The sequence below is a fragment of the Artemia sp. Qi Xiang Cuo genome, chromosome 3, assembly GCF_049724085.1.
Source record: "Artemia sp. Qi Xiang Cuo chromosome 3, ASM4972408v1, whole genome shotgun sequence".
NCBI lineage: Eukaryota > Metazoa > Arthropoda > Branchiopoda > Anostraca > Artemiidae > Artemia > Artemia sp. Qi Xiang Cuo.
The window spans coordinates 35,387,726-35,401,919 of NC_142796.1; the positions used below are offsets into that span (position 1 = coordinate 35,387,726).

The 14,194-nt window shown below is 37.4% G+C and overlaps 1 protein-coding gene across 2 annotated transcripts in view; it reads right to left on the minus strand.

Moving 5' to 3' along the window:
• LOC148954039 (roundabout homolog 2-like) overlaps positions 1–14,194 on the minus strand; it is a 386,920-nt gene that overhangs the window by 203,081 nt on the left and 169,645 nt on the right. For both annotated transcript variants that reach the window (XM_089085754.1, XM_089085755.1), the window contains exon 7: positions 13,547–13,752. In XM_089085754.1, coding sequence (XP_088941880.1) covers positions 13,547–13,752 — 206 coding nt within the window. The remainder of the gene's footprint in view (positions 1–13,546; positions 13,753–14,194) is intronic.

Genomic DNA, 14,194 nt, shown 5'->3' on the forward strand with positions numbered 1-14,194 from the left:
GCCTTATTTATAGTAAAGCGCTTCATAGTCATATGTTTACCCGAATATTTAACAAGTACCATTTTTTAAAACCATCCACAAAACTCAATTCCTCCTAGAAATATTTAAAATAAATAGTTACACCCGCCTAGAAAAATAGGAAAAACACGATAGCCTTATTTATAGTGAAGCGTTTATTAGTCGTATATTTACCCAAATATTTAACAAGTACCATTTTTCTACACCAGCCACAAAAATCAATTCCTCCTAGAATTATTTAAACTAAATAGTTACCCCCGCCCTAGAAAGTTCGGAAAAACACGATTGCCTTATTTATAGTGAAGTGTTTCTTAGTCGTATGTTTACCCGAATATTTAACAAGTACCATTTTTCCAAACCATCCATAAAACTCAATTCCTCCTAGAATTATTTAAACTAAATAGTTACCTCCGCCCTAGAAAGTTCAGAAAAACAAAATAGCCTTATTTATAGTGAAGCGTTTCTTAGTCGTATGTTTCTTTGAATATTTAACAAGTACCATTTTTCTACACCAGCCACAAAAATCAATTCCTCCTAGAATTATTTAAACTAAATACTTACCCCCGCCCTAGAAAGTTCAGAAAAACACAAAAGCCTTATTTATAGTGAAGTGTTTCTTAGTTGTATGTTTACCCGAATATTTAACAAGTACCATTTTTCAACACCATCCATAAAACTCACTTCCTCCTAGAATTATTTAAACTAAATAGTTACCACCGCCCTAGAAAGTTCGGAAAAACACGATAGCCTTATTTATAGTGAAGCGTTTCTTAGTCGTATGTTTACCCGAATATTTAACAAGTACCATTTTTCAACACCATCCATAAAACTCAATTCCTCCTAGAATTATTTAAACTAAATAGTTACCACCGCCCTAGAAAGTTCGGAAAAACACGATAGCCTTATTTATAGTGAAGCGTTTCTTAGTCGTATGTTTACCCGAATATTTAACAAGTACCGTTTTTCCATACCATCCGCATTAATTCAAAAACGTTCAAAAATTAAATAAAGAAAAACAAGTTTTTTTTAACTTAAAGTGAGGAACGACGTTAAAACTTAAAAAGAACAGAAATTAGTCTGTATATGAACGGGGCTGCCACTTCCACACCCCCGTACATTTTACGAAAAATTTTGACTTTCTCACTACTCTTTTTTAATAAAAAAATAGAAAAATTTAGAGCAATTAGCGTGGCGGTGGGGCGGGGACAGCCCCCTATCATATACGGACTAATTTCTGTTCGGTTTAAGTTTTACCGTCGTTGCTCTCTTTAATTTAAAAAAACTTGTTTTTTTTTATTTAATATAATTAATAAGTTAAATAAGAATTATTGTTTTAATTGATGGTATAAATGATAACCATCACGTAGATACGAGCATTAGCTTTTCGAATGAGTAATTAAACGTCAATCTAAAAGTGCTGGTAGTCCACTAGCCCCAGCTTTTCCACTTGAGACATTGCACCAAAAGTGCCGTTTTTAGTGCCGTTTTGAAGTTGCTGATGGTTGAATTTATACGAAGAACGTAGATATGAGTAATATCTTTTATACGAGCTACTAAAAATCTGTATAGATACCTGCGATACCAATACGCCCAAAAATAATACGTCCGATACCGATACACTGTGCAGCCCTTTCCCCAGGGGACTTGGAGGGTCATAATATCACCAACACCAAATATATTTGACTCTAGCAATGTCACTTGTAAGTGTCAAATCTATTAAGTATCTGATGTAAGCACCCCATTCTTTAATTACCCGTGAGACATTCTTAAGCACCGCAATACCCCTACGCTAATACCTTTTCGCAAAAAATTCGCAAATCTCGTAAACTAAAGAAGTAATTACCCTTTTCAAGAACATTACTCGTTCTATTAATGAAACCCATGAAACGAATAGCCAAGTTTTAAAAAAAACCCTACTAATCAACTTACAGATGAATGACCACGGATTTAACATAAAAAAAAAAAAACTTGTATATCATGAACTATAAATCTACGTCAGAAAAACTTGTCCTTAATAGGACCGGTATTAAATGACCCTGGTAACCCCAATTCGTTTAAAATACACACACATATCATCACCAATCAAGTTATACTCGTTCCTCTTGGCAAAGAGTTTAATGACCTGCAAAATTAACAGAAAAAAACTGTTTGTACGGGGGCGTAAGCAAAATGGAATCTCTTAGTCTACTTCTATTGGTATCAAAATTCCGTTTCTTAGAGTTTCAGTTACTATTGAGCCGGGTCACTCCTTACTTACAGTTCGTTACCACGAACTGTTTGACAAAGCTCTTTAGAATTCTGAAAACGAGCCCTTTCCAAAAATCCAAGATCCGTCACTTATTTGGTTTGATTCGTCAACTATTCTAACCCATTCATTTTCTGAAAATAAATTAAAAAAAGAAAAGAAAATGAAGCTTTTCAAAGAAAACTAAAGATTGATATTAAACTTAAGACCAATAGGAATAAATTCATATACAAATTCAAACTTAAAACGGCCAGAACTTACTACTAAAGAATAAATGAACCAAAAACAAACAGTAATCGAAATAAATGATCATAGCAAGCATGGGGATAACAGATACTAATATGGATAAATCTTAAAACGACTAAAAATTATATTGCATGTACAACTCGAACTTTAAACGAACAAAAATTACTAAAAACATGAGTTTGGCTACCACCCTTTAACCCCCTTCCCTGAGGGTAAAAGTGTAAAGCTTGTTGCGTTATTCGCATTTTATTTAAAATATATATCTTGAACACTATTCTTTTGTTAATCAACGTACCGAAGAAAAAAAATCACTATAATAATCAAGTTGACTGGAAAGAACTAATGAAAATAAACTAAATATTTAACATCTGCTTATATTAATTCATGGGAACTCATAAATTAAAGATTTTATTTCACTGTAAAATATATATTGTTTTTTAATGATGTAAACATAAAAGAAAATGTTTGTAATATATTTGTTTTCAGTAAAACGCAAATGACGCAACAGGCTAATTAATCGGGTCCGTGCAAATCCCAATGGAGAGTATACAGTGACTGGAAACAAGTGTCGAATGATCTCTTTGCGGCTACTTCTGGGGATATCCTGAGTAAAATAAAAGTTCCCTTCCATCTGCTGCAGAGAAATGCAAACTCGTATTGCAGTGAAAGTGAAATACGTCTGCAGATAAACATGTATTGTGCAGAAATATCGCATGGTCTGAGTATCACGGAGAGTGTAGCAGTTCCTGTAAAGCGTATCCCTAATAGATCACAGGTGAAAGGGTGGTCTAGAAATCCAGAGCTAGCGGCGGCTTGTGCGTCGGCGAAGCTATGGCTGAAAGTTTGGCATGATAGCGGGAAGCCACGAAGTGGAATAGTGAACGAGATTCAAATCCATACTAAACGAAAGTTCAATAAAGTGTTAGATGCCCACCGTACAACCCTCAAAGAAAATTTTGTGCAAAAGCTCAGTAAGAATCTGAACCTTATTTGGTCGCTTCGGTCGAAGCCTGAAGAAGCCAAGCCTACGTCTAATATTTCTGCTAATCAGTGGAGTGCTTACTTTGAGTTCGAGTTCAAAGCGCCTGATCCAGTTCTGCAGTCTAATTACGAGAATGAGCTGGCTTCTATGCTTACCGACACCTTCGACAATTTCTCAGTGTCAACGGCCACAATTTGCTAGGCCGTTAAAAAGCTGAGAAAGGTATACGCAAAAGGATGCGAAAGTATTTGTGCTCTACATCTTTCTTTAGGAGGTTATGTTCTTCACCCTCAAATTGCCCATCTGTTTCAGAGTATTTTGACACAAGGGATAGTCCCGAGTTGCTTTAGTCTGGGTATGGTTATCCTGATATTAAAGAAGGGGAAGCCAGCCGAACAGCCTTCTTCGTATCGGCCCGTAACGATATCTTCAGTATTTTGTAAACTGTTCGAGATTGTTTTGTTTGATGAGATTTATGATAAGTGTGAGATGCCTCCACACGAGCTTGGTTTTCGAAAAGGCCTCGGGTACACCCATGTACTTTATCTTCTTGCTAACAAATTACTTGATGCTCATCTCCAGCGAGAAACTTTGATCTTAGGTCAGTATGATGTCAGGAGAGCTTTTGACTCTGGGATTCATATACAGATTTTGGTTGAGCTGTGTAAGCGAGGCGTGCGTTCTTCTATTGTAAGGCTACTACGTGATATGTATAGGAACCTCAAGCTTCGTGTTTGTTTGCAAGATGGTGAGCTTAGTGGGGAGATATCCGTACATAAGGGAATCAAGCAAGGGGCTATAACGTCTCCTACTTTGTATAATAACAGTGTTAATGATGCACAACAGGTTATCTCTCCGAGTTATATTTGCAAACATATTGACTTGTCACTTCTGGGTTTTGCAGAGGATCTTTTAAATGTGTCTCGGTTGCTTTCTTCATTAGAAAATAATTTCTCGCGTCTTAAAAAAATTTATGCTGATATTGGCTTGCAGTTTAATGTAGAAAAAGCTGCTGTTTTGTTTTTTAATTGCCCTGAAGATAATGCTACAGTCAGGTTTGGTGGAATTACCGTAACACCATCTAGTCACATTACGTACCTTGGCCTCCCGATTGGTCGTAATCTTCGAGAGACCCAGTCTTTGCTTATTGAACACCTTTCTAAAAAAGTGCGCATTGCCTATGCGGGTGTTGTCACTAGCCGTCGCAATTCAAGCCGTAAATATTTGGCTCGTCAGTAGTAAGGGCCCAATTACTTGAAAATTTACATTGAATTACACGTGGATATGTGTGCAGTTTAACCGGTATATTGGCCTGTCAGGGTCAGTCACCTATTACTATGAACGGTACTTGTCTTAGCAGACGGGTTTTTATGAGGTAACAGCCATTTTTTTGATCTGGTTAGGTGGGTATAATCTGGTTTGGTTCGTTATTGCGAGAGGGTTACTCAATTTACATCTTAGTGTTAACTGGGCGATGACAGTAGTAAGGCATCAATATATTCTGGCAGTGATTGCGTAATATGCCTTACCACGGGCCAGTCACCTATTACTATGAACGATACATGCATTAGCAGACAGGTTTTCTATTGTGACACTCATTTTTTGTGAGTCAAACGGTTAGAGAAAGCTGGCGGTTACTCCATATGATAACTTGATTAGTCGGTTTTTTTTTTAAAATTGGCTAATAGGTTTTTAAACCTATTACTACGAAAGCTACAAGCATTCCATTTTTTTGGAACTAGGAGCGAGATTGTTTGATGATATCAGACTGGTTTCGTTTATTTGGTTCATTAATAGAACGACTCATTTTTTTGAAAAGGGTAATTACTCCTTTAGTTTACGAGTACAAAAATTCTTCACTAAACATAAGGCTCTTGTGTTTTTCTGAACTTTCTGAGGGGGGATGGTGATGGTAACTATTTATTTTAATAAATTAGTTTACGAGTAGAAAAATGTTTCACTACAGATAAGGCTATTGTGTTTTTCTGAACTTTCTGAGGGGGGATGGCGATGGTAACTATTTAGTTTAAGAAATTAGTTTACGAGTAGAAAAATGCTTCACTACAGATACGGCTATTGTGTTTTGTTTTTCGAACTTTCTGAGGGAGGAGGGGGTAACTATTTAGTTTAAGAAATTAGTTTACGAGTAGAAAAATGCTTCACTACAGATACGGCTATTGTGTTTTTCTGAACTTTCTGAGAGAGGTGGGGGGTAACTTTTTAGTTTAAAAATTAGTTTACGAGTAGAAAAATGCTTCACTACAGATAAGGCTATTGTGTTTTTCTGAACTTTCTGAGGGAGGAGGGGGTAACTATTTAGTTTAAGAAATTAGTTTACGAGTAGAAAAATGTTTCACTACAGATAAGGCTATTGTGTTTTTTTTCTGAACTTTCTGAGGGAGGTGGGGGTAACTATTTAATTTAAGAAATTAGTTTACGAGTAGAAAAATGCTTCACTACAGATACGGCTATTGTGTTTTTTTTTCTGAACTTTCTGAGGGAGGAGGGGGTAACTATTTATTTTAAGAAATTAGATTACGAGTAGAAAAATGATTCACTACAGATACGGCTATTGTGTTTTTCTGAACTTTCTGAGAGAGGTGGGGGGTAATTTTTTAGTTTAAAAATTAGTTTACGAGTAGAAGAATGCTTCACAACAGATAAGGCTATTGTGTTTTTCTGAACTTTCTGAGGGAGGAGGGGGTAACTATTTAGTTTAAGAAATTAGTTTACGAGTAGAAAAATGTTTCACTACAGATAAGGCTATTGTGTTTTTTTTTCTGAACGTTCGGAGGGAGGAGAGGGTAACTATTTAGTTTAAGAAATTAGTTTACGGGTAGAAAAATGATTTACTACAGATGGCTATTGTGTTTTTCTTAATATGTGTGTTTTTTTTCTGAACTTTATGAGGGAGGAGGGGGGCTGTTTGAGTCTTTTAGGTCTGTGTTTGTGTCTTTGGGTTGTGTTTCTCTTTGGGCTGTGTGTGTCTCTTTGAGCTGTTTGTGTCTCTTGAGGCTGTGTGTGTCTCTTTGTGAAGTGTGTCTCTTTGGGCTGTTTGAGTCTTTTTGGTCTGTTTATTTTTATCTTTGTGGTGTTTGAGTCTTTTTGGTATGTGTTTGTATCTTTGGGCTGTTTGTGTCTCTTTGGGCTATGTGTGTGTCTTTGGGCTTTGTGCGTCTCTTTGGGCTGTGTGTCTCTTTTGACTGTTTGAGTCTTTTTGTTCTGTTTGTGTCTCTTGTTGCTGTTTGAGTCTTTTTTGGGCTGTGTTTTGTCTCATGTGGGTGTTTGTGTCTCTTTGGGCTATGTGTGTTTCTTTGGGCTGTGTGCGTCTTTGAATCATTTTGGTCTGTGTGTCTTTCTTTTGGCTGTCTGTGTCTCTTAGGGGGCCGTATATGTCTCTTTGGGCTATGTGTGTCTCTTTGGGGCTTTTGAATCTTTTGGTCTGTATTTGTCTGTATGGGCGTTTTTTTGTATAGTTTGGGGGTGTTTGTCTCTGTTTGGGCGTTTTGTGTCTATTCGGGCTGTGTGTCTTTCTTTATCCTGTGTGTGTGTCTCTTTTAGCTCTGTATGTCTCTTTAGGCTGTGTGTCTCTTTGGGCAGTTTGTATCTTTCCTGTCTGTGTGTGTTTCTTTTGGATTTTTGTGTCATTTTGGGCTTTGTGTGTCTCTGTTGGATGTGTGCGTCTCTTTGGGCCGTGTGCATCTCTTTTAGCTGTATGTGTCTCTTGGGCTGTTTGAGTCATTTTGGTATGTGTGTGTTTCTTCTGGCTGTTTGTGTCTCTTAGAGGCCATGTATGTCTCTTCGGGCAATGTGTGTCTCTTTGGGGTGTTTGAATCTTTTTCGTATGTACGTGTCTGTATGGGGATTTTTTTTCTCTTTGGGGTGTGTCTGTGTCTCTTTGGAATTTGTGTGTCTCTACGGACTGTGTGTATGTCTCTTTAGCCTGTGTGTGTCTCTTTGGGCTGTGTGTGTCTCTTTAGGCTGTGTGTCTCTTTGGGCAGTTTGAATCTTTATGTTCTGTGTGTGTGTCTCTTTTGACAGTTTGTGTTATTTTGGGCTTTGTCTCTCTCTGTTGAATGAGTGCTTCTCTTTGGGCTGAGTACGTCACTATGATCTGTTTGTGTCTCTTTGGACTGTGGGTGTCTCTTTGTGATGTCTGTCTCTTTAGGCTGTGTGTGCGTCTCGTTGGACTCTGTGTCTTTTTGGGGTGTCTGAGTCTTTTAGGTATGTGTTTGTCTCTTTGGGTTGTGTTTCTCTTTGGGCTGTCTGTGTCTCTTTGAGCTGTTTGTGTTTCTTGAAGCTGTGTGTGTCTCTTTGGGCTGTGTGTCTCTTTTGTCCTGTATGTGTCTGTATGGTCGTTTTTTTTCTGTTTTTGGTGTGTGTGTGTTTGTTGGCTTTGTGTGTCTCTTCGGGCTGTTTGTGTCTCTTTATCCTGTGTGTGTGTGTCTCTTTGGGCGGTGTGTGTCTCTTTAGGCTGTGTTTCTCTTTTTTGACAGGTTGAATCTTTTTGGGCTGTGTTTATCTCTTTTGCCTGTTTTTGTCGTTTTGGGCTTTGTGTGTCTCTGTTGCATGTTTGCGTCGCTTTTGGCCGTGTTCGTCTCTTTGAGCTGTATGTGTCTCTTGAGCTGTTTGAGTCATTTTGGTAGGTGTGTGTTTCTTTTGGCTGTGGGTGTCTCTTAGGGGCCATGTATGTCTCTTTGGGATATGTGGGTCTCTTTGGGGTGTTTGAATCTTTTTGGCCTCTATGTGTCTGTATGGGCGTTTTTTTTGTCTCTTTTGGGTGTCTGTGTGTGTCTTTTGGGTTTTTATTTATATAAGGGCGGTGTGTATTTATCTTTAGACTGTGTGAGTGTCTTTAGGATGTGTGTCTCTTTGATCAATTTGAATACTTTTGGTCTGTGTGTGTCTCTTTTGACTGTTTTTGTGTCTCTTTGGGCTTTGTGTGTCTTTGTTGGATGTGTGCGTCTCTTTGGGCCATGTGCATCTCTTTGAGCTGTATGTGTCTCTTTGGGCTGTGGGTGTCTCTTTGTGATGTGTGTCTCTTTAGGCCGTGTGTGTCTCGTTGGACTGTGTGTCTTTTTGGGGTGTCATAGGTTTCAGACAACACACATCAACGAAAGACTAAGAACCTTGTATCCCAAATCATAGGTTTCAGTCAACACACACCAACAAAGGACTACGAAATCTAACTTAGAAAAACCCGAAATAGTAATTTACATATCCCAAATCATAAGTTTCAGACAACATTCACCAACGAAATACTATGAAACCTTAGCTCAGAAAGGCCTGAAATAGCAAATTTGGCACCTCAAGTCATAAGTTTCAGACAACACACACCTACGAAATACTAAGAAACATTAGCTCAGAAAAGCCTGAAATAGCAAACTACTCATCCCAAACTAAAGGTTTCAGACAACAAACACCTATGAGGGACTAAGAATCCTAGCTCTGAAAAGTGCAAAAAGCAAAACTACAAATCCCAAATCATAGGTTTCAGACAACACACACCAACGAAAGACTAAGAAATCTAGCTTAGAAAAGCCCGAAATAGTAATTTACATATCCCAAATCATAAGTTTTAGTCAAGACACACCCACGAAAGGCTAAGAAATCCAGCTCTGAAAAGTCCAAAAGCAAACTACTCACCCAAAACTATATGTTTGAGACAACAAACACCCATGAAAGGCTAAGAAATCTAGCTCAGAAAAGTCAAAAATAGTAATTTACACATCCCAAATCATAAGTTTGTGACAACACACACCTATGAAAGGCTAAGAAACCTAGCTCTGAATAGTCAAAAATAGCAAACTATTCATCCCAAACTATAGGTTTCAGACAACAAACACCTATGAGGGACTAAGAAATCTAGCTCAGAAAAGCCCGAAATAGTAATTTACATATCCCAAATCATAATTTTCTGACAACATTCACCTACGATATACTAGGAAAGCCTAGCTCATAAAAGTCTGAAATAGCAAACTACTCATCCCAAACTAGAAGTTTCAGACAACAAAAACCTATGAGAGAATAAGAATTCTAGCTCTGAAAAGTCCAAATAGCAAACTACACATCCCAAATCATAATTTTCTGACAACACACACCTATGAAAGGCTAAGAAATCCAGCTCAGAAAAGTCAAAATAGCAAACCACCCACCCCAAATCATAGGTTTCAGACAACACTTACCTATGAAAGACTAAGAAATCCAACTCAGAAAAGACAAAAATAGCAACCCATACACCCCAAATCATAGGTTTCAGACAACATACATCAACGAAAGACGGGGCCCGGGGAGGGCCTTTGGGGGTCTGGGTGGGCCGGGTGGGAGCCTGGGGAACCTTTGGGGACCCGGGGGGTTCCTTCGGGATTGGGGTATGGGGATTGGAGCCCTTTGGATCGGGGTAGGGCGATCGGGGTCCTTTGGGGCTGGGGTAGAGGACCTCATGACACTGTTAAAATAGAACTTGTTTACTATAACGACCACACTCAAAACCTCTTCTAAAACCTTTTCTAAAATCATCTTTTAAAATGTCTCTAACTGTTTTGCCGAAATAATTCCCTAAAATGTCTAAAACCGTTTCAGCCAAATAATCCCCTAAAAGTAATCTCAGCATGTTCCTTTTGTTTTTGGAATCTCTGTGCATTCACATTTCAAATTTCTAGGAAACCCTTTCCTACGTTAATATCTTCATCTCATAAATTTTCCTAGCTACACTATTAAGGTTTCGTTAGAATATCAATTTATCTCTCCGACTTAAAGCTCAGTGAAGCCGTATTTAAAAATAGAATTTCTATCTCTTTAGCCTCCCGCTTAATTCCAAGATAACAAGTGATGTCATTTCTAATTCCTGACAGTAAAGATCAATGAAGCCCTATTTAAAAATAGAATATTAATTTTTCTCTCTGACCTAAAGAACGTTTATCCCTCAGACCTAAGATTAAAGAAAGCCATAATGTTTCTTAATTCCCCCTTCGTGAATCAATATATTCCCCTAGCGATTATGTAAATCAATTTCATAATAAAACAGACATGAATTGATGTTGACATCCATGAAAAACATCAAATAAATTGACCAACACACATAACCATCCAAGAAAACATCCATCAAAGTGAGAAAATTCATTTTTTTTTAATTGAGAAAATTCCTGTTTTTTCATTCTCACTGAGAAAACCATAAACCCCGTGGTCATCGTGGGAGTAGCACCCCCCTTTCTGCTTATGAGACAGCCAGACCCCTAAATTAAGGGCCTATAAATCTTTTTGTATTTACAGTTTGTTTAGAATGAAGTGTTTTTTATAGCAGATATCAAGATTCTTAGCAGTTCGTAGCCATTACGAGATAGTCAGATACCTAAATTAAGGGCCTATAAATTTTTTTTTACCTACAATTTGTTTAGAATGAAGTGTTTTTTATAGCAGATATCAAGATTTTTAGCAGTTCGTAGCCATTACGAGATAGTCAGATACCTAAATTAAGGGCGTATAAATCTTTTTGTACCTACAATTTGTTTAGAATGAAGTGTTTTTTATAGCAGATATCAAGATTTTTGGCAGTTCGTAGCCATTACGAGATAGTCAGATACCTAAATTACGGGCCTATAAATCTTTTTGTACCTACAATTTGTTTAAAATGAAGTGTTTTTTATAGCAGATATCCCCCCGTGCAACTGAACCCCCCCATGTAACTGAACCCCTGTATAACCGAAACCCCGTACAACTGAACCTCCGTGCTACTGAATCCTCGTGCAACTCGACCCCATTTAACTAATCCCCGTGTAACTGAATCCGCATGTAACTGAACCCTCGTGCAAGTCAACCCTCGTGCAACTCAACTCTCTCAAAACACTTTTCAGCCATTTCTTGTTATTTTTTTTTATTTCTGAACTATTTAAAATTGACAACACTGTGCAAATCATCACTTGTGTATTATACAGTACACATTCATCCCATCTCCTCCAAAACACTCTTCAGTCATTTCTTGTTAAAATTATCCAATCGCTAATTACCCCTTTTTTTCTCCACCTTCAAATGTTCCTTTAGTACCTACGCAATTAGACTAAGTCATCGCCCAGTTAACACTAAGATGTAAATTGAGTAACCCTCTCACAATAACGAACCAAACCAGATTATACCCACCTAACCAGATCAAAAAAATGGCTTTTACCTCATAAAAACCCGTCTGCTAAGACAAGTACCGTTCATAGTAATAGGTGACTGACCCTGACAGGCCAATATACCGGTTAAACTGCACACATATCCACGTGTAATTCAATGTAAATTTTCAAGTAATTGGGCCCTTACTACTCTCGTCTTCATAATGCAGTAGCTTTGCCTCATGTCTTGTACCTGTCTCCTTTTTGGAAGCTCCTGAGTGCACAAAACAAGAAAGACATTAGGTCGGTATTTTTCTAGCATGCCCAATATCTGCTTCAAGCGCTGCCTTTTGTTAGAAACTGCCATATTGTTGCGAAATATGGAATTGTTGAGCCTCTGAGTGCCGTGGAGGAGGTAATTCAGAATTACGTGAAAAAACTAGAGCTTCTGGATCACGAGTGGGCCCACTTTCTCAAATAGTTGTGTTATTATGTAGTTCTTTCTGTTTGTATTTGTTTTTCTTGCCAGTTTCTGCTTTTCCTTTCTTTTCTAGTTTGTGCTCTGTCTTTTTCTGTTGACTGTAAGACAGGTTATTAATAAAATTCATTCATTCATTCATAATTTCTGTTTCTTTTGATTACGATAGTTTTGTTATTGGTTAATATAACTAAAATTTCCAGTTTTTCACTTCTCTGACATAAAAATTAAAATATTCCGTTGTAATTTGATAGTTCTACTGAGTGATTTTTTTCAATACCCCCTCATCAGTCCCTGAAATTTTCAACTAAATGCCATTAGCCGCTTCTGGAATATTTCAGATACAACCAAGAGGCACATAGTATCTTTCGATTGAATATTCTGACCCTTAGCCACTTCCAAGATATTGCAGGTATACCCTTTTGATAACCTAGATGCACATAGGGTCTTTTCATTTAGTTTAACATCTTCCCCAGCTATATCTGAAGGTTCAAGCACTGCTTAACTTAATGCCCTCAGCCGCTCCTGAAATATATCTGATGCGCCCTTTTGATAATCAGCATGCACACAGTGTGTTTTTGATTTTGTTCAACATTCCCTGAAAGTAGTCACAAATAGATATAGTACCAGCTGCAAGCAGTCGTAGTCAGAAAAAGTCAGTGTCGCAGTCACAACAAGTCGCATTTACAGCTGCAATAGTAATAGTACTAGTGACCCCGAAAGTTTTGATACTCCTTTTTAATAACTTGGATGCAGATAGTATATTTTGATTCTTTTGATCAACAAACTCCTCAAAATTTCTCTAACTTTCACCTCAATACCCTTAATCTTTTCAGACAAACTCAGGATGAAACATTCCCTCCTTTCCCAATAATAAATCCTGTATGTTAAAAATGGACAAATGGGATAATTTGGAATCCTTGCCCCAGGGGATCTGGTGGCCTTTTATTCTCGGGGGCTACTTTGAATGAAATGTCCTTTTAATATTTCTATTAGAGTTTAGAGGGGCATCTAGAAGATCAAGAGGGAGGCTGATTGCCCCCGATCATTTTTCAACATTCTTCTTCACATACTTTTAAAGTTTCAACTTAATACCCATAGCCATTCTTTAGATATTGTTGTCGTACCCTTTCGACAACCTTCCTACACATATTGTGTTTTGATCTTGTTTGACCCCCCTCAGCATTTTTTAGAAGTTTTACGTTAATACTGAACGATAGTGAGATTTTCCAGAATAAAGAAAATGAACTTGCAGACTTGTACCTATGATTGACTCTTTTGTTTAGAAATAGCAGTGGAACGGGTGCTTCTTAGTTATTTTGATTTCTTGACTTCTAATATGAGATTTTAAATTTCTGAGGTTCTTCTTAGTATTAAAAACTATTGTAAACACTGAATAGTTTAAAAGGAGCCTTGATCTTTAACACCTGACTAACCAAAAAATTCTTCATAAATTGACACTGTAATTTATTACCACCACTTACTCGGATCACTAAAGTCCCTTCGGGCGTAATCTTGATTCTATCTCCCTCTCTGCCGGAGTCAGGCAACATTATACCCCATTCAAAGTATCCTTCTTTTGTCCACTCCACGATAGGTACTGGAACTCCTTCAACAAAGCACGGAAGAGTGGCAATGTCGCCAATTTCAACTCGCACAAAAGGCTCATTGGATGTTATAATAGGTGGAACTAGAAGAAGATATTAGGTTTTTATGGCAAAAACGCTAAAAAGGGCAACATGCCACCCTCCAACTTTCAGCATCAAGTTTAATTCATTCGTACACCAAAAATGTTTTTGTTAAGCACGTTCAACATGTCTGCATCCTCAGAAAATTTGTTTTTAAAGAAAAAAAGTTTTTATGCTATCAGTAGAACGTTAAACTATCATTAAAAGAATAATTTCAATGCTCTCAGTTCGTTTGCTGAAAGGTCATTTTATTAGAATTCCATGTTTAGAGCTCGAATAATTTACTGGCGCTTTGAGTACGATTACAGAAACACAGCCACGCATACCATCTGATTTATATGCAGATATTAGCTTTCTTTTCCAATTTTGTAATCGCAATCACCATTTCTTTTACACTTCCCAAAGGATTTTCTTTATTCATTCTAAGGAAATTTCAGGCTCAAT